Here is a 23,983-nt window from a genome sequence, read left to right as displayed (position 1 = left end):
GTGCCCCTTTTTAGACTTCCTACCAATAATCCCCTCCATCTCCAGGAAACTGCTAATCTTTTCTTTATCACTATACATTAGTTTGTATTCTCTAGAGATCTACACAAATGGAATCATGCATAACATTCTCTTTTTTGCTTGGCTACTAGCACTCAGCATTAACATTATGAGATTCTACTATGGTGTAGTATCCTTGATGAGTTCATTTTTATTTCTGGGTAGTGTTCCACTGTATGGATAAAACACAATCCGTTTACCTGTTAATCTGTTGATGGGCATTTGGATGGTTTCCAGTTATTACATATTACAAATATAGCTGTTATGTTCACTCATGTACCAGTCTTTGTATAAGCATGTGCTTTCATATTTTCTGATTAAATACCTTGCAGTAGAAGCGTTAGGTCACATGGTTAGGTCCATGTTTAACTTTTTAAGAACCTGCCAAATGGTTTTCCAAAATGAGTTTACCATTTTACATTCTCACCAGAATTGTATGACAGTTCTAGTTTTTCCACATCTTTGTCAACACTTGGTATTAACATGCATCAGTTGCATTTTAGCCATTTCTCTCAGTCTGTGGCTTATATTTTTATTCCTTTAACAGTGTCTTTCCGAAAGCAAAATTTTTAATTTTGATTGTCTAATTTATCACTTTGTTCTTTTATGGATCATGCTTTTGTTATCATATCTAAAAAAAAAAAAAAAACTACAAAGATTTTCTCTTATATTTTACTCTAGAAATTTTATAGTTTTAGGTTCCATATGTAGGTATATGATCCATATTATTAAATTGATATGAGGTATGAAGTGTTTTTTTATTTTCTTCATATGGAAATCAAACCTCATTTGTTGAAAAGACTATGCTTTCTCCCTTGTAGTGCATTTGCATCTTTATCAAAGATCAGTTGTCCATATATGTATGGGTTTACTTATGGACTCATTGCCTATTTGTCTATCTTCATGTCAATTTCATACTGTATTGAATACTAATGCTTTATAAGTCTTGAAATAAGGTAATTTGCCCTCCAACTTGCTCTTCCTTCACAAATTTCATTCGAGTATTCTAGGTCTTTTGCATTTCAGTATGAAATTTAGTATTTCAATGTCAATGTGGCATTTTCCACAAAAATAAGCCTGCTGGGATGTTGTTTGGAATTTTATTGACTCTATAGATCAATCTGGGGAGAATTGACATTGTAATAATACTCAGTCTTCTGATTCATAAGGAAGGTCTGTGTCACTGATTATTTGTGTATTCTTTAATTTCTCTTAGTAATATTTTGTAGTTTTCAGAGTACAGATCAGGTCTTGGGCATTTTTTGTCAGATTTATTTCTAAGTAATTCATATTTTGATATTATCATAAATAGCATTGTTTTTATTTAAATGTTTGTTTATTATTAATATAGAAATACAATCGATTTCTTATATAATAATATGGCACATTGTAACCTTGCTAAATTCACTTATTCTGTGAGTTTTGTGTTGTTGTTTCATAGATTCCATTAGATTTTCTACTTAGATGGTCTGTTACCTGGATATAGCTTTATATCCTTCTCTCCCATCTGGATGCCTTTAATTTCTAATTCTTGCCTGTTGCACTGGCTAAAATTTTCACATTATGTTACATAGAAGCAGAGAGCAGACACTTTTGTCTTGTTCCTGATATTATGGTGAAAGCATTCATCACTATTATTTATGATGTTGGCAATCAATATTTTATAAATGACCCTTATCTGTTGAGGAAGTTTCCTTTTATTCCTAGTTTTCTGAGTTTTTACTAGAAATGTATGTTAGATATTGTCAAATGCTTTATCCATATGTACTAAGACAATTATTTGTTAATTATATCATCTAATAAATTATACTGATTGATATTAGGTACTATACCAAAGAGTGTTCCTGGGTTCCTCAGATAAGCCCCCCTTGGTCATGATTACAAGTTTTGGAGTATGTATAGAACTTTTGCACATATATTTATTAGGTGTATTTGCCTGTAGTTTTTGTTTCTTGTGATTTGACTGCTTCTTGTATCAGTGCAGTGATGGCCTTACTGAACGAGTTGGAATGTATTTCCTCCTCTTTAACTTTCTCTTCAATCCTCTTCAGTTTGTATTATTTCTTCTTTCAATGTGTGGTAGAATTTATCAGTGACGACATCTACACCTGGAGTTTCATTTATGGTACTTATTTTATTTATTTAATAGACATAAAGATATTTAGGTTACCTTCTTGAGTAAACTTTTGTAGCTTGTGTCTTTCAAGGAATTTGTTAATTATATCTAAGTTATCAAATTAATTTTCAAAAAGAAGTTTATAATATTCCCTTACTTTGCTTTTAATATCTTTAGAAACTGGTGTGATTCCACCTCTCTCATTCATGATACTGATATTTGTGTTTTGCGCTCTATCGTTTTTTGTTTTTTTTTGCAGATCAATATGATTAGTGTTTAATCAACTGTATTGCTTTGTTCAAAGAATAATTTCCTTTATTATTTTTATACCTTTTTATTTGATTGATTTCAACTTCTACCTTTATTAATTATGTATTTCTGTTTACTTTGGATTTGATCTGCTCTTTTATTTTTTCTAGTTTATTAAGGTATAAGCTGAGGTCATTTTTATGAGACATTTCTTCTTTTACAATATAGGCATTTATCACTGTAATTTCCCATAAGTACTTGCTGTAATTTTGAAATTTTTTCCAGAGCTTATAGTCAGGATCTCCTACCAGATGTCCCCTATGTTGCACTTTTCTATAGCTTCAAGAAGTCAAGAAGACAAAATATTTCAAGTCCAGATCTATATCCACATTCATGCACACACACACCCACAAACACATGGTCTCTCTCTCTCTCTCTCTCTCTCTCTCTCTCTGTGTCTGAATATACGTATATGTGTCTGAATACGTATATATGTCTGAATATGGATTTATAAAAAATTTTATATATGAATATAGAGAAATAAAATATATAATTTTTTTTATCTTATATAATGTCTTATTCCAAAATGGCACCACATATTCTGTAATATGCTTAAATAGTTGGTAACAGTAATAGACTTAATCAAAAATTAGTGACATGAGTAAAGAGGGAGGATATTACATGCATAATAACACTATCACAACAATAGCTACCATTTGTTAAGAACACTCACTGTGTGCCAGAGACTATGTTATTTCCTTTACTATAGGACATCTTCATATAAACTTATCAGGTACAAATGGTATCATTATTTTATAGTTAAGAAAACAGGTTGACATAGCTTCAAAGTCTGCCCATGATTCCGGAGCTAAACATGGCAGGGCTAGTGTTAGAGCCTAGGTCTTTTTGACTACAAAATATTCCTAAAGGGAGAAGAAAAAAATATCATTTTCTTTTTAATTTCAGCCTCTCCATGGTACCAGTCAGTCTGTGGCATTTGTTCAGATTTCATTACTTGTGAGCCTCAAACTCAACTGGAAGAAATCTTTCATCAAGAGTTTAACCATATCTCTCTCATTTAATAGGGGGAAATTCTACCATGCATGAAAATTGCTTCCTCTAATAGAGCAAGTCTTGTGAAAAACTATATTCTTAGAGATTGTAGAAAATTACAGAAATACCTCTGCCAGTCCCCAAGTTTTTCCCGAGGTTAGTTTCTCCTACACATTTTCACTTGGTGTGTTCAAAACCTTTTATTTGCTTTTCAGTTTTCCCCTTGATTCTTGCTTTTCAGGTCTTCCAACTTTGAACTGAGAGTAGAAAATCTTTTATTATGGTGTTTCCCCTTTCCATGTATATAATGGTCAAACAAAGTCATAGTCTTAAATTCACTGATGCCTAACTAATATTTATGCATTAAATATTGTTAGACCTGCTTGGTGCTATTTGTGTTTCCCAAACCCAATTACTCAGGAACCTTATGGCTGACAAGGCTGACAAGTTCCGACAAGAACTATCACGTACTTACTTCTCCCAACATTGCCTCTCCTCATGCAAAATTCTCTAGGTCTACATTACTACTATGGTGGCAGCAAAACCATTCATTTCTTCTCATTCTTTCCTGGAACAAGATTGTTACCATTTTAACTGTAGACACCTATTAGTCCTTTAACCTTGGATAAGAGTCACAGTAAAACAAAGCATATCATTCCCGTCATCAACAAAATACTATATCACTTTGTTAAAAGCTTGACATAGAAATTCTTTCAATTTTGATGTGAGCCTGAGTTTACTTTAGAGTTACCTACCCATCTCTGCTTAGATTACCCCTTGTTCCATGTAGATGACATCAAGATTTTGAAGTCTAAGGATCACTAGTGAACTTTTCTTGGCTACAGAAATGTATTCTTATCTCTCCAAGACCAAATCCTATGTGCTACATCAGTGGTTCTCAACCATAGTTGATGTTACTTCCCTTTTCCCAGGGAGTCATCTAGCAATATCTGTAGACACGGTTAGTTGTCACAACTGGAGGGTGAGTGTTGCTGCTGGTTTCTTATGGATCAGGCCAGACATGTTTCCTATGATGCTCAGGTCAGATCTACCCCCTGCCAACACCAAATATCTGACCCCAAATATCAATAGTGCTGAGGTTGAATAACACTCTAGTAGATCATTTCCTACTTTAGGAGTTTTTTTTGGGGTGGGGAGAGGGGTATGAAAATATCCATACTTCAGCATTTACAAGTCCCTGAGGAAAGTTTTCCTAGTTCTAGTTCTCTACACACTTACCTGAGCCTGCCCGATGTTAATTGTGTCTCATTATTTTATAGATAAGAAAACAGTTGACATAGGCTACATAGTCTGCCCATGTCACTGTAGGTTTCCATGGTCCCACTAATTCCTAATCCTTATTTATTTATACATATTGCTTCATATAATCTCTCTTGCCCTTGAAGACATCTGAGTTTGCCTAGGTTTCATTAAATGCAACCCATGGGCAAATTTAAACAGAAGATTCCTAATATTTTGACACAAACTTATATGCTTATTTTGGCTCCCTTGGTAGCTCCACCTAAAAGATTACAAGTGTTAGAAGAAGCCTAACAGAAGATACTAAAGAAGAAAGTGATATTACTCAGAGCAACTTGTCTAAGTCTACTCCCTCAGAGTAGAGACACTCTCATTTGAGAATTGCTGCCAGGCCACCTTATTGCAGCCCCTTCCTGCAGAAGAGTTTTATTATCCGCTATAACACTGCTCTATCACTTTGAACATTCTAGGTTTTGGTCCAAATCATCCACAGTAATGATTTTCCTCCTCAGACTATTGTGAAGATGAGAGGGAGGGAAACTGTTGAGCTTCCTAACTGGTCAACATCATTTCAGAAGTTTGACTAAAATAAATGATGCAAATTTTAAGAGTTGGGAGAGTTAAGAGATAATGGATAAATGAAGAATGTCCTATTTATTAAACCAAAGAAAATATACTGAAACACAATTGGAATTAACATTTGGAATAGTATTGTTTTTGGTTGTAATAGGCACATAAAAAAATACAACCCCCACTTCTACATACACACACAAACATGGATTAGGTGGATGATAGCAAAAAACAGGTAGAAAATATCAAAAAAGGAAAATTCATCATGTACATATTAGGAAAAAATTAAAATACAGTTGACTTTGAACAATGCAGGGGTTAATCTGCCTATAATTTATAGTTGGCTCTTGGTATTTGCAGTTCCTCAGCATCATCAGATGCAATCAACCATGGACTGTATAGTATTGTATTATTTATTATTGAAAAATATCCACGGATAAGTGGACCCAAGCAGTTCAAACTGGCCTTCAAAGGTTAACTGTAATTGTAACATATATAAAATAAATTTTCTCCCATATGCAAAATATTTTAGTGTTTCACTGTTTACTTAACTCAGATATAAGTTAACAAAAGTAGAGTTTTATCATATCTCAAGATGAAGATTTAGAATTTAAAAGGTATTAATTCACTCCGAATTATTCTTTAAAAATAACACAATTCCAATAAAAGTATCAAATAAATTTTATTATGGTACTAATATAATAATTCTAAAGTTCATCTCCATGTTTTCAAACATCTCACTTGTCTGCCACTAGAGAATCATTTTAGTTAACTAAAAACAAAGAGGTAGATCTTTATTTGTCATCATGGAGAAATGTCCAAGATATATTACATGAAACAAAGCCAAAAGCATACAAACAGAATTTAGATCATTACAGGTAGTATAATATTATACGAGAAGAAAAACATATTCATTTATATATGCACAGAAAATATCCAAAAGAATACAGAGTAAAGAGTTAACAGTGATTTATTTCTAGAATACGATTTTGGAGAGGTTAAAAAGCAATAGAAAGCAAGGTAGCTGAAAAAACCACATATATATAATATAATGTATATTATATATAATAATATAATGTATACATATATAATACTATATATGTATAGGTATACATATACTATATTATATATAATGACTTTTATAATTAAGTATAGAAACTCAAAATTATAGCCAGAATATTTTAAAAATATGAACAATGAGATGTAATTCAACTGATTATATTAAATAAAGACTGGATAAAATTATTAGAAAAATTAAAAGTTTAATAGAAGAGCATGTGTATTCATATATATTTGTATATATATGGAAACATATATGTGAAAACATAATCCATGCATAGATCACATAAATATATATGCATACAGTTTTAATATATGTATCTATAGGTATTTAATGCTTTGCAGGTTAACAAATAGAACATTTCATAACTGTGAGTAAATAACAAATGAGTTTGTGGAACTAGGTAAAATTTTGACAACAAAAAGTTGAATTAATGATTTGCATGTAAAAAATAAAACCATGAAGCTATTAGAGGATAAAAAAATGAATATTTATTTAATATTTCTGGAGATAATTTTGTACTATCCAAAAAGGCAGAAACCATAAAATAAAACATACAATAATTTAATTATGTGAAATTAATTTTCTAATTATATAATCAAAATCCCACCTGAAATCATTAAAAGATGAATAACAGGTGCTGAGAAAAACATCTGTGACATTTATAAAAGCTAAAAGATTAATAAATTAATTTAAAACCTATAGAAGTAGAAAAAAAAAAAAACCTACAGAAGTCAATAAGAATTATGAATTGGCAAAGCAAATGAACATAATATACAGAAAGTAAAATATACAAATGTCAAAAAAATGTAAGATATTATGGGTATCATTTGTAATCAAAGTGGTGAATCTTAAAAAAACAACAAAATACCCTTTGATCTAAATTGTAACAGATCACTACCAGTTTTTTTTTTAAATGTTGGATAAGATGGTTCGAAATTTTAATATAAAACTGTAATCATTAAGTATATTTAGAAAGACATAAGTGCAAGGGTGGTCATCTTAAGTTTGTTTATTCCAAAAATTTTGAAACAACCACCAAAACAAAACTATAACCCGTGTACAGTAAAATAATATACAGTATTATGCAGTAACTAAATTATGCTGTAGGTGGATGCTTAATATGCTCACAATAAAGTAAATAAAAATGGCAGGTTATAAACAATTTGCTTCTATTAATTTTATTTGTGTAACAAAAATATACAAAAATGCTAGGAAAATGATAAAAAGTTATATATATAAACAAAGTTATATATATTTTTCTTGCTTTTGTCCTTATGTATTTTGTCATCTTGAACATAGACATAATAAGATGAGAAAAATTATTATTAAAAATGGGCTACAACAAATCTGTATCCTAATCTACAGTTTTGAACTTTAAATAATGAAATAAACTTACTAATTTTTCAAGAGAAGAATTTATAAAGTGACTTTTCAAAGAAGGGAGTCTATTTTTAAAAGGCAGAAAATAAAGAGAAGTAAAATTTGGGAATGCACTTATTTATTCTTTCAGTAAACATTTATGACATTCCTCTTCTATACAATGTATGGAGTAAAGCATTGGAGATAAAAGTCAAACAAAAACAGTCATATATTACCTTTCCTTGGATACAGTAGATTCAAATAGAATTGGAAGATGTTAATCAAATCATTATTAAAAAGAAGTGATAGTGAGGAAGAATTAAATCTTGTGGTTTGACAATAAGGATTTCAGCAATGGCTTCCTGAGGAGGTGATGGTTAGGAATTAACTAAGTAGAGTAAGTAGCATCTAGGGCTGGGCTTATAGAATGACGTTGTCAAAGGATAAGTAAAAGGAAGCTTCTTTGGATGGAGATTTGAGAGCAAAGAGGAGTGTGATGTGAGAAGGATCTGTGAAGGAAGGGCCAGATCATTCAGGGTTTTTAAGGTCATGTTAAGGGTTTTAATTTTCATCCAAAGAACAACAGGACTCCACCAAATTGCTTGAAATAAAGGAGGATGGTGACATGATCAGCTTTTGTTTTGAACGATGCTTCTTGTTTTCAGTGTAGAGAATAAATCCAATGGAACAAGAGCTGAGCTAGGGAGACTAAATAGGACAAAAAGGTGGCAATAGTAAAGATAGAGAGGAATGGATGGATTTGAGAGATACTCAAGAGGTAAAACCAGCAGGACTTCATGGTGATTTGTTTGGAATGTGAGAGTGAGGACGGAGCCAAGGATGGTTCCTATGATTCTGACTTACAGAAGTGGGTAGCTTCATTCACAAGACAAGAACCGGCAAAAGGAAAACAGGCTCAGAAAGAAAGATCATGATTTTGTTTGGAAATGGGATTAAGGTACTCTTCTATAATTGAATTTAGATGTCAAATAGGAAATTGGTATACATGTGGGGAATGCAGGGAAGAGGTCAAGCAATAGAGAAATAACTTATTTATTGTTAGTAATAAATGGTAATGCATGCTGTATATGTAAATGTGATTATTGAGACAGAGAGAGAGAATATAGTGGTATAAGAGGAGATGCAAGGAAAGAGACTTAGTGAAACATAATATTCAGGTTGAGCTTACAAAGGAAATGGAAAAGGATATGTTGGAATGAAGAGGAAATGGTCTGATTACAGTATTCTGGAAAGGAAAACATTTAAAGAAGGAAGAAAAGACCCAGTGTTGAATGTTACTGAGATATAATAGTGAAGCAAAGAATTTTAATAAGGACATAGAATTTAGTGATAATGAAGTCAGTGGCAAATTTAGCAAGAGCTCTTTCGATGGCTTGACAGGCTCTGATGACAGATTGTAGTGGGTTGAAGAATTGAGAGACTGATGAGGAAATACAGACTGGGATAGAATCTTATGACAAGATTTTCTATGAAGGGGAGGACTAAGATAGGGCAGTAGTAGAAGAAGGTATCAAGTTAGGAGAAAATTCTATGCTGTTTATTTTTGAGTGTTAAGACTCAGGAATGTTTAAACTGATCTAGATTAGGAGTCAGCAAATTATAAGACATGAGCCAAATCCAGCTGCTGCCTGTTTTTGGCATATAAGGTTTTGTTGGGACACAGATGTGTTCTTCTTTTATATATTTTCTATGGTTGTTTTCATGCTACGATGGCAGGTAAAGTAGTTGTGACAGAGACCATATAGCCCACAAAGTCTAAAATATTTACTATCCGGTCCTTTCCAGAAATATTTTGCCAACCCCTTATAGATCAAAGAAATAATTTGGCTATATAAGGCAGTGAAATGTAAGATAAGAATGATAAAGTAAAATAACTTAGAATGTCAGAGAGTATTGGTGGAGGGATTCATTCTTACATAGATGATATTATACCATGGGAAGTAGAACATTGATATAATTTCCTGTAGTTTGAAGATAATGCGTCTCAAGTTCTTTTAAGAAAACAATAAATCTGAAAACCTTCAGCAATTATGAACAAGAATAAATTAATGAAACTAAAATACAAAAAAGTACAACTAGAGAAGTTATACATCATTAAGGAATTTAAAATCTTAAGAAAAAAGTACATCTAATATTTTAATGACTTTATTCTGGATTATTAGAATATGGATTGAAGAAACTCACCTGCCTCCTTTACAGTTTCTAGTATAGTGGTCCACAGAGACTGAATGAACAAATACATGACTAGAGAAGATGTTTAAGAAAATGTAATTATTATATAAATCATTATATATGTTACATTTTCAATGAAATGGGTATTTTTCTAAGAAATCTAATTCAACATTCTGATTCAAGGACACAAAAAGGCAAAAAAAAACTAGATAAAAATTTGTGCCATTTTCTCCCAAAAGAGAACCATGAAGGCAGTTTTTGGGGAATATTTTATAAATTTCAAGGAAAAGATCATGTCCATATTATTTCAACCATTTCAGAACTAGAAAAATGATAATAAATGTGACAACTGATAAAGAGAGCTTAATTTTGAGTTCCCTTATTAGTGAAGAGAGATTTAAAAATTGCAAACAAAAGTAGACACAATGATAGCTGATCTAGGAAAAATATTATGAAAGAAACAACCATAATGTATTCCAGAATTGCAAATAACTTTTAACATTAGGAAATAAAAGTATGTAATTCATAAAATGAATAACTAAAAGGTGGGGAAAAATACAGGACGCATAAAAAGAGAAAAACAAAGTGCCAAAAAGTCATTAAGTAATACTTAATATCCATCCTGATAAATGTGTATTTTATGAGACTATAGGTATGAAAAATGTGACAAATAAATTTTTACCTAAAACAAAGTATTTTATCCACTACTGTAAACACAGCACTGAGCCCAGTGTTAACAGATACTAATGTAGGTATACAATACATTTTTGTTGAATAAATAAGTGAATGAATAAATAGAATGATAAAATGTACAAAAACACAGGAGACAGTCTGTGTTAAAATTAGAAAAAAAAATTTTTTGCTCCAGATCACCATAATCGTGTAACATTATTCTAGAAGATTTAGACAATACAATATAGAAAAATAAGTAAAGAAGAAATGTAGCTATTAGAAAGCTAACACATTTTTTTTCTTTATAAAATTATTTTTGAACCAGAAATTTCAAAAAAAAAACAATCTACTGAAATTAAGGATTTGGTCAAAATATTGATAATAATTATACATGCATATATATATGTTTTTATATACATATTAGAATCATAATAAAAGCAAATCAGCTCCTGTTTATTGAGGACGTAAGAAATAGATAATATAAATGGAGCTCTATGCCATTTTTATGCCATAACATTTATAACATTTCTTTTTGATGACTGTAGATATTTCAATTATTTCCAAATGAATTAATCGAGCAACACAATCCCAGTCAAAATACTGTGTGTGTGTGTATGTTGTATGTGTGTGCTCCAGAAAAAAAGAGACAGAGAGAGAAAGATGCAAAATTTTATTTCAAATAAAAACAGTGATGAATAAACAAGACAATTAAAAATATATATGTGGAATTTAGCAGCAGGAGTAAAGACACATTTATAAAAATTAAAAAAAAATACTTAAAAACTGTAATAAGGTAAACATATGATTCTGATATAAGAATAGAGAATGAACCCATGGGAAGAAGATAGAAAACACAAAACTGATGCAGATATATGAAAATTCTACATTAAAATGGTAAAACACATTTTTCATAATTCTTTAGTGATAAAAAACAAATTAGCTCCATGTTTCACATGATATACTAAAGGATATTGTAGGTAGATTAAAGAAATAAATATAAAAATAAAATTATTGAGGGAGTGATCAAAACATAGTAAATGTTTCCTTGCAGGATGGAAAAGGCCTTTCTAAAAATAAAAGCAATGTAAAAATACATAATGAAAACTAGTATTATTGTTGACACCACAGACTATTTATATATCATATTTCAAAATAAGAAATCCAATAACACAAAATACACAGAAAAAAAATTCTACAGCCTATAGCCAAAGACATAAATATTAAACACTAAAAAAATTGTCAACTTCTTAAAAAAAAAAGATAAATAATGTTGGTGTATATGTGGGAAAATAACTCTTGTACAGTTCATGTGGTAATACAAATAGGTATATATTTTTAAGAGAGTAATTTGGCGACATGAGTTAAATTTAACGTTTTCATTCATTTGGCTATGAATTTTATCTTCTAGGAATCTATCTAGATGAGGAAGCCATTGAAGAAATATTTATAACAGTGAAACAAAGCATCATAACGGTTCAAGAAAAAGGGAAGTGTAAGTAAAATATGACACTTTAGGGATGTAATTTCAAAAACAGTATTTTTAAAAGTGACTATTCATCACAAAATGTTAACTTTAAAGTAACAGTATAGTTTATGTAATCTATGCTACAGTTTTCAATGCTAAATTAATTGTATAAACACTCACATACACATATCTGTGCATATTATTAGATGTAAATGTAGCAGAATATTTAAAGTATTATCTCTGCATAGTGGGATTTTTTGATAATCTTTTGCTTATTTTTATAAATAATCTCATATTTTCAACATTTCCTAAACAAAGCATTCATTTAAAATTAGAAATAAATAAATAAATAAATAAGAACATGTCAGATTAATCCACAAAATTATACTTGTTCATATTTTAGAATAAGATTATCTCTTTGTTTACTATCAATAGAATACGAATAGTTCGACAACATTAATAAAATTGTATATTTGCTTATGCAATTGATGACCATGTTCCAATAAATTCTAAGGAACACAATGAGAAAGAGAATGGATGCTGTCTTCTTTCTAGGCCAATGATCCTTGCCAATCTTCATGTTTTGGAGGAAAACTGTATGCACATTCTCAAGGAAGGTGTTATGCCAAAATTAAAGGGGAAATAGTTGGAATATTGGTTTAAAATTATCTCTTATCCTCTATAATCATTTGAGAAAAGATAGATAGACCATGAGTGGATAGAGAGCTCAAAGAATTATGAATTGCAGAAAGTCAGAATTTTATATTTACATTTTATATTCTCTTTTCTTTTAAGTTTCTAGATTGGAGTCTAAGCAGTAATTCTCAAAAACTAAAGAAAATCTGGTTAGAATACTGTGGACCATATTCCAAGATGATAAAATTGATTGACAGCCTGGCAACTGAAGAGGGGAAAGAGATTGAAAAAAGTAAGTTCAGGATTTATGTCTCTCTTGTCACTCTTCACTGCAGGACAGAAATTACAGTGGGAACAGCTACCACTGAACTGGTGTCCCTAAATGTAATGTGAAAAATGAGATTCTTGGGTGGCACAGGTCTAGTGCCAAGACAAGATGGGCATGGTTACCATATGGGACAGTAGAGTTAAAGCAGTAATCAATGTAGTCTGATTCAAAACAGACCTATGATGTTGTCTATTTAACTATGGTGTCCTTAGAAAAAAATACAGGAGCAGTCTACTAAATTCTTACTCAGTCTGTATAAGTGGAAGACTGCTAGGTCAAGTGGACAGAAGTCTAACTTAAATCACAATACATTTACATACAGCTATTTACCAAGGTGAATGTGCACTGGGGAAAGTGAAGTAATCAGACTTTTGTGGATTATTGGGGACATCAACTCTGAAGGGACACTAATCCTGGAGATCCAAAACATCATTGTGGTCCCCTGGTCAGAGTAGAGGCTCATGAAATCAATGGAGTTTTGGTTCAGATCTATTTCACAGTGGATCCAGTGCATCTGTGACCCCATTATGTGGTTATTTCCCTCATTCTAGAATACATAATTGGAAGAGACATTCATCAACTGGCAGAATTTCCAATTTGGAATAATTCTGCCTTTCCAATCACAAAGAAAACAACTTACTGTCTTCTCTAGCAATGCTAGAGTTTTTCTTTGTCTGCAGCCTGCTTGTTTTTGTAAAGGACTTATACCAGTGGTGCCCTCTATTTTACAGCATACAATAATAGTCCATGTGAAAATTTAAATGTATTTCATTTTTAAGTATATCATAAATAATAGGAATTATATAACCATATATTTATGCAAAAATAAGAGCTCATTTTATATTCAACCAAAATACTATTCACATCAAAGCATTAAACCTATGTGTGTCTGTATGTATATACATATACACTAGAGAAATATCCGGTTCTTAAAATCACGTATTAACTTATTCAAAAGGAATACCCTACATATTATTTGAAAATCCCCACTTGTCATGCATAAACACTTTGGGGAAATTAAAACTGCCTCCATTTGTTAAGAAAATGAGCTGAAGGGCAATACTTGATCAGATTGGAAACTTATAAGTTGTTTCTATAACCCATTTCTTCTTTAGAGCTAATACCAATAAAAGAATTGTAAATGCTGCTTTCTTTGAAACATGAAAAAGTATTCAGCCAAGGAAGTATTTTACAAACCCTGAGGTATTATTTAAATATCAGTGCGTCTGGTACCCAAACTAAATTACAGCTCAGACAAGGGACTGAAAGTTCAGGTTTATTATTCACTTTACTAAAAATGTAACCACAACACTTGTTTCTACATCAGGGAGTATTATAACCATCATTATAACTAATAATAACAATGAAAATAATACAGCCACATTGTATTTTGCATTTTTCCGTAGACAGTAGGGCTTATGGCTAGTAATAATTTATATTTACACTGAAGCTTTTTTATGGAGGAGTTCGGAGTGGTTTCCGAATAGTAGTTCATTAATCATTTCAACAAGTTAGTTGGAAAGTTATTATCCCAGTTCAATAGATGGAAAAATTATATCACAGAAAGGTCAGATATATTTACTTGTCCAGTATTACAGAAGTAAAACAAATCTCTGAGACCTCTTTTTCACCCCTTGATCTAACCACTGGATCAATGCAATTTTGGTCCATGTTGTGGTTTGACTATCAACCTAAAGTACTTTAAGGCTGACCTCTCTGCTATTACTTTTTCAGACCTATAAACACAGAAGAAAATAACAATATTTCATCTATGGAGACCATACCAAAAAAGATTCAGACATAATTAACTTATATTTCTATTATTTTCTTTTTTTTTTAGTCTTATTAGGAATATTTAACAATAGCTGGTCTCAATTTAAAATAATAAATATCAAATAGTGAAATGCATCATGATCAACTTTATGCTGAAACAAACAAGCAATATTTTCAAGACTTCATTTGCACATAAATGTATTTAATAGGAATCGGTTAAAGGAAACAAGAAATCAACTTTTTATAATTCCTAGCACAGTAAATAATTAGATCTCCAGCAGAAAATGAAAAAAAAACATTTCAGTAAATGTGACTTGAGGGAAGAAGGAGGAATTGAAAAAGCAAGCATAGAATTTATACCCAAAGATTGTTTCTTGTTTGTTTGTTTTAATAAAATCAGTATAATTTCAATGATTTATCTGATGATATTTAATTTTAAAAGAAGGCAGCAAAACAGCAATCATTACCTTTTAAAATGAAAACATACAGTGAAGATGAATTAAGTAGTATTGACTTTCCAAAATAAAACGATTTCAAGCATTTTCCCTCTTTGTATCATTTGGTATTCCAAAATTAGTGTCTATATGGTTTTGCTCTAACATTAAAAATAACCTCAAAATGGAATCAATTCATAACATTATATATTTCTGTTCTGGAATACATTTGCTTACTGAGATCCTAAAAAACAGTGAGTTTTCTTAAACAAATCCATCTATACTCATTTTAGCTTGTCTGTTTCAAATATTCAAATATATTGTAAAACCTAATACAATTTTTAGTTTTTATAATTCAATGAGATTTGAAGATCCTAACAACTGAAATAGTAGATAAAAATGATAATTATAAATTTGTTTAGGAAATTTTGTTTTGATATTATAGTTACTCTTTCTTTACTTTAAAATTCTCTTTTAAAAATCAAAGTGACAAACATGTTTACTGTACCTTACTTTTTTCTACTAGAAGACTTTACATTTTTTTAAAAAATAAAAGAAAAATCAAAAGAGATGACCCTTCTTGATAGATTTAGTTATTACATCTTTACCCCTAACTCTAAAGTCTGAGAATTCAGTGAATATATGAAAGACTGAAATAAAGGAGAGAGAAGCTGTATGGATGTCCAAAAATTCAGAAAACCATCATGATACATTGAGGCAATGAGAAAAGAAACATAAAGTTATTTTGATGCCATTAAATTTTTTTAATGTTTCCTCCAAATGTTTATATTTGAGGCAATTTATGGGGACTGGTCAAGTTAGTAAAGAATGGGGTTTATTCAAAACTATAATATATATTAATCTACTACCTGTTTACAACATATATTTCAGTATTTCAGAAATATTTACGTGGGATATATGGGTGTTTAATTGTACATGGTTGTTGAAATGCAATTATATTTCAAAGTTATTTTTAAGTATGTTTAAGAATACCATTTATATAGTATTAAAAGATATCTCATTTCCATGTACAGACAATAATGTTAAATATCATAATCTTATTTAATTATGCACGTGTTTATTGTTTATCTGATATTGAGACATCAATTTTATTCAGCTTTTTTTTTTTTTTTTTAGTCAAGCTTGTTCATAATTTTTGGACATAATTTTTTCTGAAAATTGTATATTCTCACCCTTACTTTAACCTTTTTATTAATGTGTATTCACTTTGCTGTCATTTAATTACCAAACTTTACAAGTATTATAATGTGTAAGATTTGACTTAAAGTCAAATGTCTTACTTTTAAAGGACCCTAATTTCTCTTGATGGTGGAAGCATTATTTTTAAACCAGTTAGCAGGAGTATAAATCATATCCTTTGCCCCTATAGAGCAGTTTCAAGCATATTAAAGCAGTTATTAAAAAGTCAGTGATTCTGATATCATAGGAAATACTGTGCTTTTTCTCAACCTTCCTTAACTAACAGTTAAAATTTTAATGGCTTATGGAGTGCATGAGAAAAATACCCTCACAATTTCTCTTTCATTTTAAGAATATTGAGATATTATCAAACTGACTCAATGAATGGTAGTTCTTTGGGTAATATAAAAATCAGTTTTAATTTTTAAAACATATTCAGCATCTCTTTTATGCTTTTCACTGATCAAAAGACAGAGTAATTTTTCAAAACTTCCAGTGTCTGGTGATATACAGGTTGCTAGTGTTTCACTTTGATTTAGTGATTCATGAAACTCTAGAGACATGAAAATTCTGATGAGTCACCAAGTACCCAATGCTAATATTCCCGAGCAAATTCCAAAGCATAGAGCTATCTATAAATGTAATTCTTGAGAACTAGGATGACTAGATTTTACTGAACATAGAAAAGTCACAGGATGAAAAATTCTGGAATCATCTAAAGATTACTGGGGTGTGTCAAAAGCTATCCATTCCTAAGACCAGAGTCAGACTTCTCAACTTGGGGACTTAGAGAGCAACCAATTATTAAAAACTTGTTCATGAGATGCTAATACTAGCTAATTCTAGAAAAAGGAATTGAACCATTTATTGTCAGTTTAAAACCTGTCCTAAATTAGCCATGTTGGGCCTTCTTGGCAGCTGTCACTCTTCACCAGTACTATTTGCAGACTAATAAAAATTGTATTCATGAATGAAATTTAGTTGCATCAAATTTAGATGGTAGATTTTTTAAAGTCATATTTTAAATGCTTTCAAAATAACTAGTTACTTGGAAGAATTTAGAAGACATATAAGTGTGTGTGTGCACTCATGTGTGTGCGTGTGCGTTATATATTTTGCCTTCAAGCATAAAGACATTGTATGGCTTTTCACCTGAGCATGCCACCTTTTAGTAACTCAAGAAGTTCTCTCTTTCCTCATTGACAATGAATATAAATAGCTCAGTTTTTCCCCCACATGCCATCTTGCTCTTGTAGTCCTGGGAATGACCACAAAGATTTTACAAAGTTGACTATTCTGAGGAATGATTTGAGTTGGGATATATTGCACTAGTTGAATTACACTCATTCAGTGATGGTTCACAGAGAAATGAAATGACTCACCCAAAGTCACAGCAAAAATGGTAATGTGTAGTATAAATTCTGTTTTTTCAAAAAAGAACGCTAGACTATCTAGACATAAGATACATATAATTTTAGAGATTATTAAACATTTATTCTTAAGAAGTATTTTCCTAAGTAACAAATTCCAGTAATCATGGCCCAAGTTTTATTATTAGTATTTCAAGTGTTCAAAATGGACAAAATATACTTATATTTTCCCTCTATTTCTGTATATGAGCACATACACTTACTTACATAATACAAACACACACATGTACATACACACACACACACAAGCATAAATAGACTTCCTTTAAATACACAAAGTATAGTTTCAATTTTGTAACATTTTAATATGACACAGTAGTAGTCAGCCACCAAAATTAACTTTGTTTTCTACAGCTTTATATTAGTAAAGTGTATTAAACTCAGTGATACTGGGCCTGTTTCACTTAGAATCCTCTCTGAATATATTATGATTTTTAGTTATTGGAAGTTCATTCAGTATACTTCAAAATGTCAATTTCTACAGTGTAGAAAGAAGTTAATATTCCCCTTTAAATCAGTAGTTTGGACATGACCTAATACCTTCAATAAATATAAATTGTTAGAAATGGTCTATACCACCCACTGCACAGCAGTGAAAGAAATAATATAAGCCCCAATTGACAACCAATTTATTTTTATTTTACTTGATTTTGAAGAGTGTAACGAAAATACTAAATATTTGAAAAATATGTACTTAAGGTCACCTATATTCCCATTTCCCTAATGACAGCACTGTTAGCATTATGGGATCATTAAACTTTATATTTTAATTACTTCTCCTTTAAAACACTCTGAACGCAGGATCTCTTTAGAGACCACTTTCAGTCATGTTAAGGTTTTACCAATTTCAATTTTTTTTCATTCAAAAGGCAAACTCTCTTGGCTTATATTCACAATTACTAATTTTATAAAAGTCCTTGCTATTTTCAGTTGATAAAACATATCCTAGAAGAACCAGGTATTCAAAATTTTGTTTGTATAATCTTTAAGTAAAAATTTGTTATGCAAAATGAAGTAACTTTATAATTCTTATAATTTTTTATGAAATAAAGCTATCCAAAGTTTCACAAGCTATTTTCAAAAGTAAGTATTTGCAATTTTCTCTGTCAGTGGCACTAAGTTTTAGACAAAGCTGTATCCTTTTGGTTTTATGTTCTCTTCTCTGAGCACATATTGAGAACAAATTAAATGATTCAGTTCAACAAAGCACACTGATCCACTCAAAGTATGACTGAAATGTATCTGTTGGAGTTGTGCCATAAATCATATTAATTATTCATAGCTATCTACTCTATCCTTTTTTTATAGATATAAGAAAGTTTTACTGCCTATATTATTATGATATTCTCCTTCAGATTATTATCATATGATGTGCACTTGGAACTTTAAAATTTTAAATTTATAAAGATCAGAGCCAAAATTATTTACTTTATAAATTGCATGCTAGATGTGTGTGGTGGCTCACAGACATTATTCTAAGGAAGACTGTTAATATTTTTATTTTCTTCTTAAAGGAAACAGACAAAATGGATATTTTAACTATATTTAGATTATGATCATTGAAGGTAACATCAACTATATAAGTGAAATTTTCAATTTAATGCAATTTTTTCAAGGCACTCTCTTAGAAAATTAGCATTTGGTGCTAAGTTTTCTAGTTAAATATTTATGGCTTTATTGGGTAGAGTTTGATGTTTTGAATTAAAAACCTACCTCACAAAAACGTATTATAAATATAATAATGGTTCACTATTTTTCTAAACTATTGATACATGAGGTTTCTCAAAACACCACCAGACCTAAACTCAACGTACCTCCACTATCCTAAGAAGTCATAAACTTGGGCAAATCGATTTTCTCTTTTGGCTTCATTTTGTAGAGAAGTTTTCTCAACAAGAGAAATTTTACTCTGGGGTGACAAAGAAGTAAGGGAAAATTATTGTTTTCATAACAATTTCTAAGAATCTACTTTTCCTCATTTCTTACTTCCATCTGTAACTGTAATATACTGAACACTGATTACACTGACAAAAAGGAGGAGTGGCAGCTACACTTTGTTTCTGTGTATTTGTGTTTCAAAACAAGTTAATACTCATTTAAACGTAGCTTTATTGGACCCCGAGCACTCAGAAGTGGAGTTAATGATCTCAGATGTATAGCCAACCATTTCCTACTTTTTAGGGCATGGAGAGTTTGACTACTTCAGTAGGGCTACCATTTCAACTCAACAGCTTCATTATAACATTTAATTAAATTTTTCATTACTTATTGCTGTAACACCACACCCAACCCCAACAATGTCACTGCAATTTCAGGACCATAAACATCACTCTACAGAACACATATAATATCAAAATGTATTTTTAAACACTTTTTTACAGAATGAAATATGTTTTTATTTTGTTTCTATCATGGTAATGCCTATGGTCTTTAAAGGATAATCTCTGGAATTTAAGATCTCTGGAAAAGTTTTAGAACCACTTGTTCTGAAGTGCTAGCTCTTTAAGAATCTTTCTTGGTGATTCTTACAAATAAAAATCACGATTCTAATATAAACGTTAAGAGAAAATGAATGAATGGAAGTGGATTTTCCTTTTCTTTTTATATTACTAGTTTTTAAGAAGATCTCAAAATAGAAGACAAATCTAGAATAAAGCAAGATGAACTTGTTTTACTAATATTCACAGATATTATATAAATGTCAGCCTGCAATAGAAACATCAAGCCTTGTTAGACTTTTATATAAAATTTTTTATTCTCTTTAATTTTTAAGGGCAATTGCTTATACAGGTTTCTTTCAGGAATTTATTATCTGGGATTACTTTTCTTATTTTCAATCATACACAAAGAGGAGAAAATGAACTCTGTGAAGAATAGCTCCATATTCCAAATTACACTGAGTTGCAGATTACTTCAGACTCAGTGCTTTGTCTGAAAACATTTTCATTAGCATCTGCATTTAGGATTATGGAAAGATTTGGGAATATATTATCAAAGAGCAATTTATATTTTTCAACTCTTATAACTAGTATTAAAAAGGGCAAAGTCTTTAAATTGTCACTAAAACTTTCTTTTGAAAAAGTAATCATGTAAAATTGGATACTAAGATGACACAGAGCCAGAACTTTACCTCTCTTTACTAATTTATTCTCGTAACAAGGCCTAGGCAGTCACAGTCTTTGCACTTTTTGATCAACTTTACCAAGTAAAGAATAATTTGCATCCAGTATTACTTATTAACAAGTTGGAAATCTGTGACCAGTTTCCTACTCATAAACACATTCCTATATGTGACCTTTAAAATTAAATAATCAGACACTGATCCAAACTTATTCTCATGAAAATGAAAATAGTATAACATGAAATGCCTTCATTTGAGGTGATTGTTACAGAAAGGGAAAATACTCAGAACCCAAATCTCTCTCTTTTTATTTATAAATATTTGCATCACTTAGTTTTGGATTAGTTTAACAAGAATACACATTACGTCTTTGGGGATGACAGCAACACTGACAAACAGTCCCTGTTATGTTTGTCATTATGTTATTGCTAAATCATCCACAACATCATGACCTGATTTTAGTTACCAGGGACAAAGCCAAAATGTAGAATTTAAGTTTCATTCTGATTACATACAGAAAGCCAGCACTTAAGAAAACTTTTGAAAAGTGATCTATGTCCAGTAATAAAAAAACAAAAACAAAAAATAAAAAGGGAAGGAAAGGAGGAAGGAAGAAAAGAAAGGAAGGAAGGGAGAAAGAAGGGAAGGAAGGCAGGAAGGAAGGAAAGGAGGAAAAAACACATCTTTAAATGCCTTAATACAATTACACAATAGGCCTGACATTCTCTATGCTGGTATAATAACTAAATGGCAAGTAACACAGAAACAGTTATCCCTATGAGATCCCTGTTGCATGCTTTAATTAAAACTATAAAATGTACAACAAAATCAACCCTTGGGTAAATTGCTCTTTGGTTTAAATCTTCATTACCTCCTGGAATTTTGGTAGAGTCACTGTTTTTAAATTAAGCTGGCCCCTCCTTCTTTACTTGATTACAAAAGTCAAACAACAAGAACCAGACATAAATTTTAGGATGAAAAGAGTTTTGTGTGTATGTGTGTTTGTAAATCCAACCCCTGTATACAAACTGTTAAAAAACAGATGTTTTAACATAGTGCTTTATTCCAACTTAATATCATCCTTGAATGAACTTCCTTCAAGTTTCAACCATTTAAGGAAAAAAAAAAAGCAGTCAATTTCCTGGTGGTTGTAATTTAATTAAGTAACCTTTCACACTGAGCAAAACCCAAAAGCAAAAGGGTCATTACTCTTTCTAGTGATTAGAGACAACTCTAGAGCTTCAAACATTTACCTCTCCTTTCCCACAGTAGAAACGCTTTTAGGAGGATCATGGTTCATACCTCACATTCCCTGGAGCCAGAGATGGTATATGTGCAGGGTCCAGATCCATTAACCGATATATCCATGGTCTCAGAGTTTGTAGGCTTGTAGTCCACATAATACTCCTGTAAAGGGGAATTCATTTGTCTTTCAGACTCTCTGGTCTTTTTCCGCCGCCTCTTCATAAGAGAATGTTGCTGAAGTTGTTTCATGCTGGCTGGGTAGCGTTTCCAAGACACATATATTACCAAGAGGATCATGGCCACCGAAAGAAAGAGAGCCACGCTCCCTGCAATAATTTTGTGAAATGAAACATGCTCATACTCTTGCTCTGTGCCAGGAATCTGAAACCCTGGGGAAGGGCTTGGTGTTTCAAGGGTGGACTGGCTGGGGTCAGATTTTGAGGTTGTCGGTTTAGGGATAATTAAAGGCTTCTGGGGAGTTTGGGGAACAAGTTGTGATTTTTCTGTGTTGACCACCTGGACTTCAGAACAGATATTATATGTTTCCACTGCATCACTAACTTTTTCACCTTGGATATGCTTAGGTCCTGCACATATCATGGTGCTTTCCTTATTTCCTTTGAAATTCTTAAGCCAATAAAATAGAGGACAAATGCTCCGACTGCATTCCCACATATTCCCAGACAAAGTAATGGATATTAATGATATCCACGCATTGACAGTTTCCTGTGAGATGTTGGTAAGCTTGTTGGAATCCAAATTCAATTTTTGCAAATTGGGCAAACATTTAAATGTGCCTGGCTCAATTCCTTGGATATCGTTCCCTGATAAATCCAAGTTGTGCAAGGAACTCCAAGTCCATGTCAAGCCTTGGCTAATGGAGCGAATCCTGTTCCATTGTAAGTAAATTGAGCGGAGGTTGAAGAGACGTGGAAAATGAGCAAAGTTGATCTTGGAAAACTGATTGTGCTCCAGGTGGAGCTCTTTTAACTTCAACAGGCCAGCAAAAGCATTTCGGGACAAGCTTCGAAGACGATTATAACCCAAATCCAGAAAGTCAAGATTTCGACAGTCTTGAAAAACTCTGATGGGCACTGTCTTTAATGAGTTAGATCTCAAGTGCAAAATGATGAGTTTCCGAAGGCCTTTAAATTGTTCGGATTGCAATGTCTGAAGCTTATTGTAGGAGAGGTCCAGACTGCGGAGATTGGGAACCGGGTGAAATGTTTTATTGTGCAGATAGGTAATTTTGTTGGAGCTTAGAATTAATTCTTTCAGTCTACGGATCCCTTGAAATGCATCTTCATCCACTGAGCTAATGTAATTATGGTCAAGATAAAGCCATATAAGCTGGTTAAGGCTGGCAAACTGATTGGATTTGAGTTTCTGAATGCTGTTGAACCTTAATGATAAGCCTTGTGATCCTCCAGAAATGTTCTCAGGGATATCTGTGAAAGCATGAGACTCACAGTACACAATTTTCCCATCACATCTGCAGTTCTTTGGGCAAGCTTTCTGAGCCCCCGTGAGCATAACAAGCAGCAGTGTAGGAAGTAGCACTAGCACTACACGCATGCCTCTCAGCTGCGTAATTAAATGGAAACCTACAATATTAAAAGAAGACAAATGCACATTGTAAAGCTATTAATGTAAATCACCACCAGCTTACCAATATCAGGGGCATTTCATCTAGTGTAGTAATGGCACAGTTGATTTAAGAACAATGTATTTGACACTTAAAGCTTTATTTTCTTCAGTG

The 23,983-nt window shown here is 31.5% G+C and overlaps 1 protein-coding gene across 3 annotated transcripts in view; it reads right to left on the bottom strand.

The window, feature by feature from the left end:
- Nucleotides 1-23,983, bottom strand: part of LRRTM4 (leucine rich repeat transmembrane neuronal 4) — a 428,974-nt gene that overhangs the window by 388,147 nt on the left and 16,844 nt on the right. For 2 of the 3 annotated variants that reach the window (XM_082356989.1, XM_082356991.1), the window contains exon 2: nucleotides 22,282-23,828. In XM_082356989.1, coding sequence (XP_082213115.1) covers nucleotides 22,282-23,828 — 1,547 coding nt within the window. Of the gene's footprint in view, nucleotides 1-1,999; nucleotides 23,829-23,983 lie in introns of those variants that run through there. The other variant, XM_082356990.1, reaches the window with a different exon arrangement.

The sequence above is a fragment of the Balaenoptera borealis genome (assembly GCF_965194805.1).
Source record: "Balaenoptera borealis genome assembly, chromosome: 15".
Taxonomy (NCBI): Eukaryota; Metazoa; Chordata; class Mammalia; order Artiodactyla; family Balaenopteridae; genus Balaenoptera; species Balaenoptera borealis.
The sequence above is the reverse complement of the archived record's forward strand: the minus strand, read 5'-3'. Positions and strand labels throughout refer to the sequence as shown.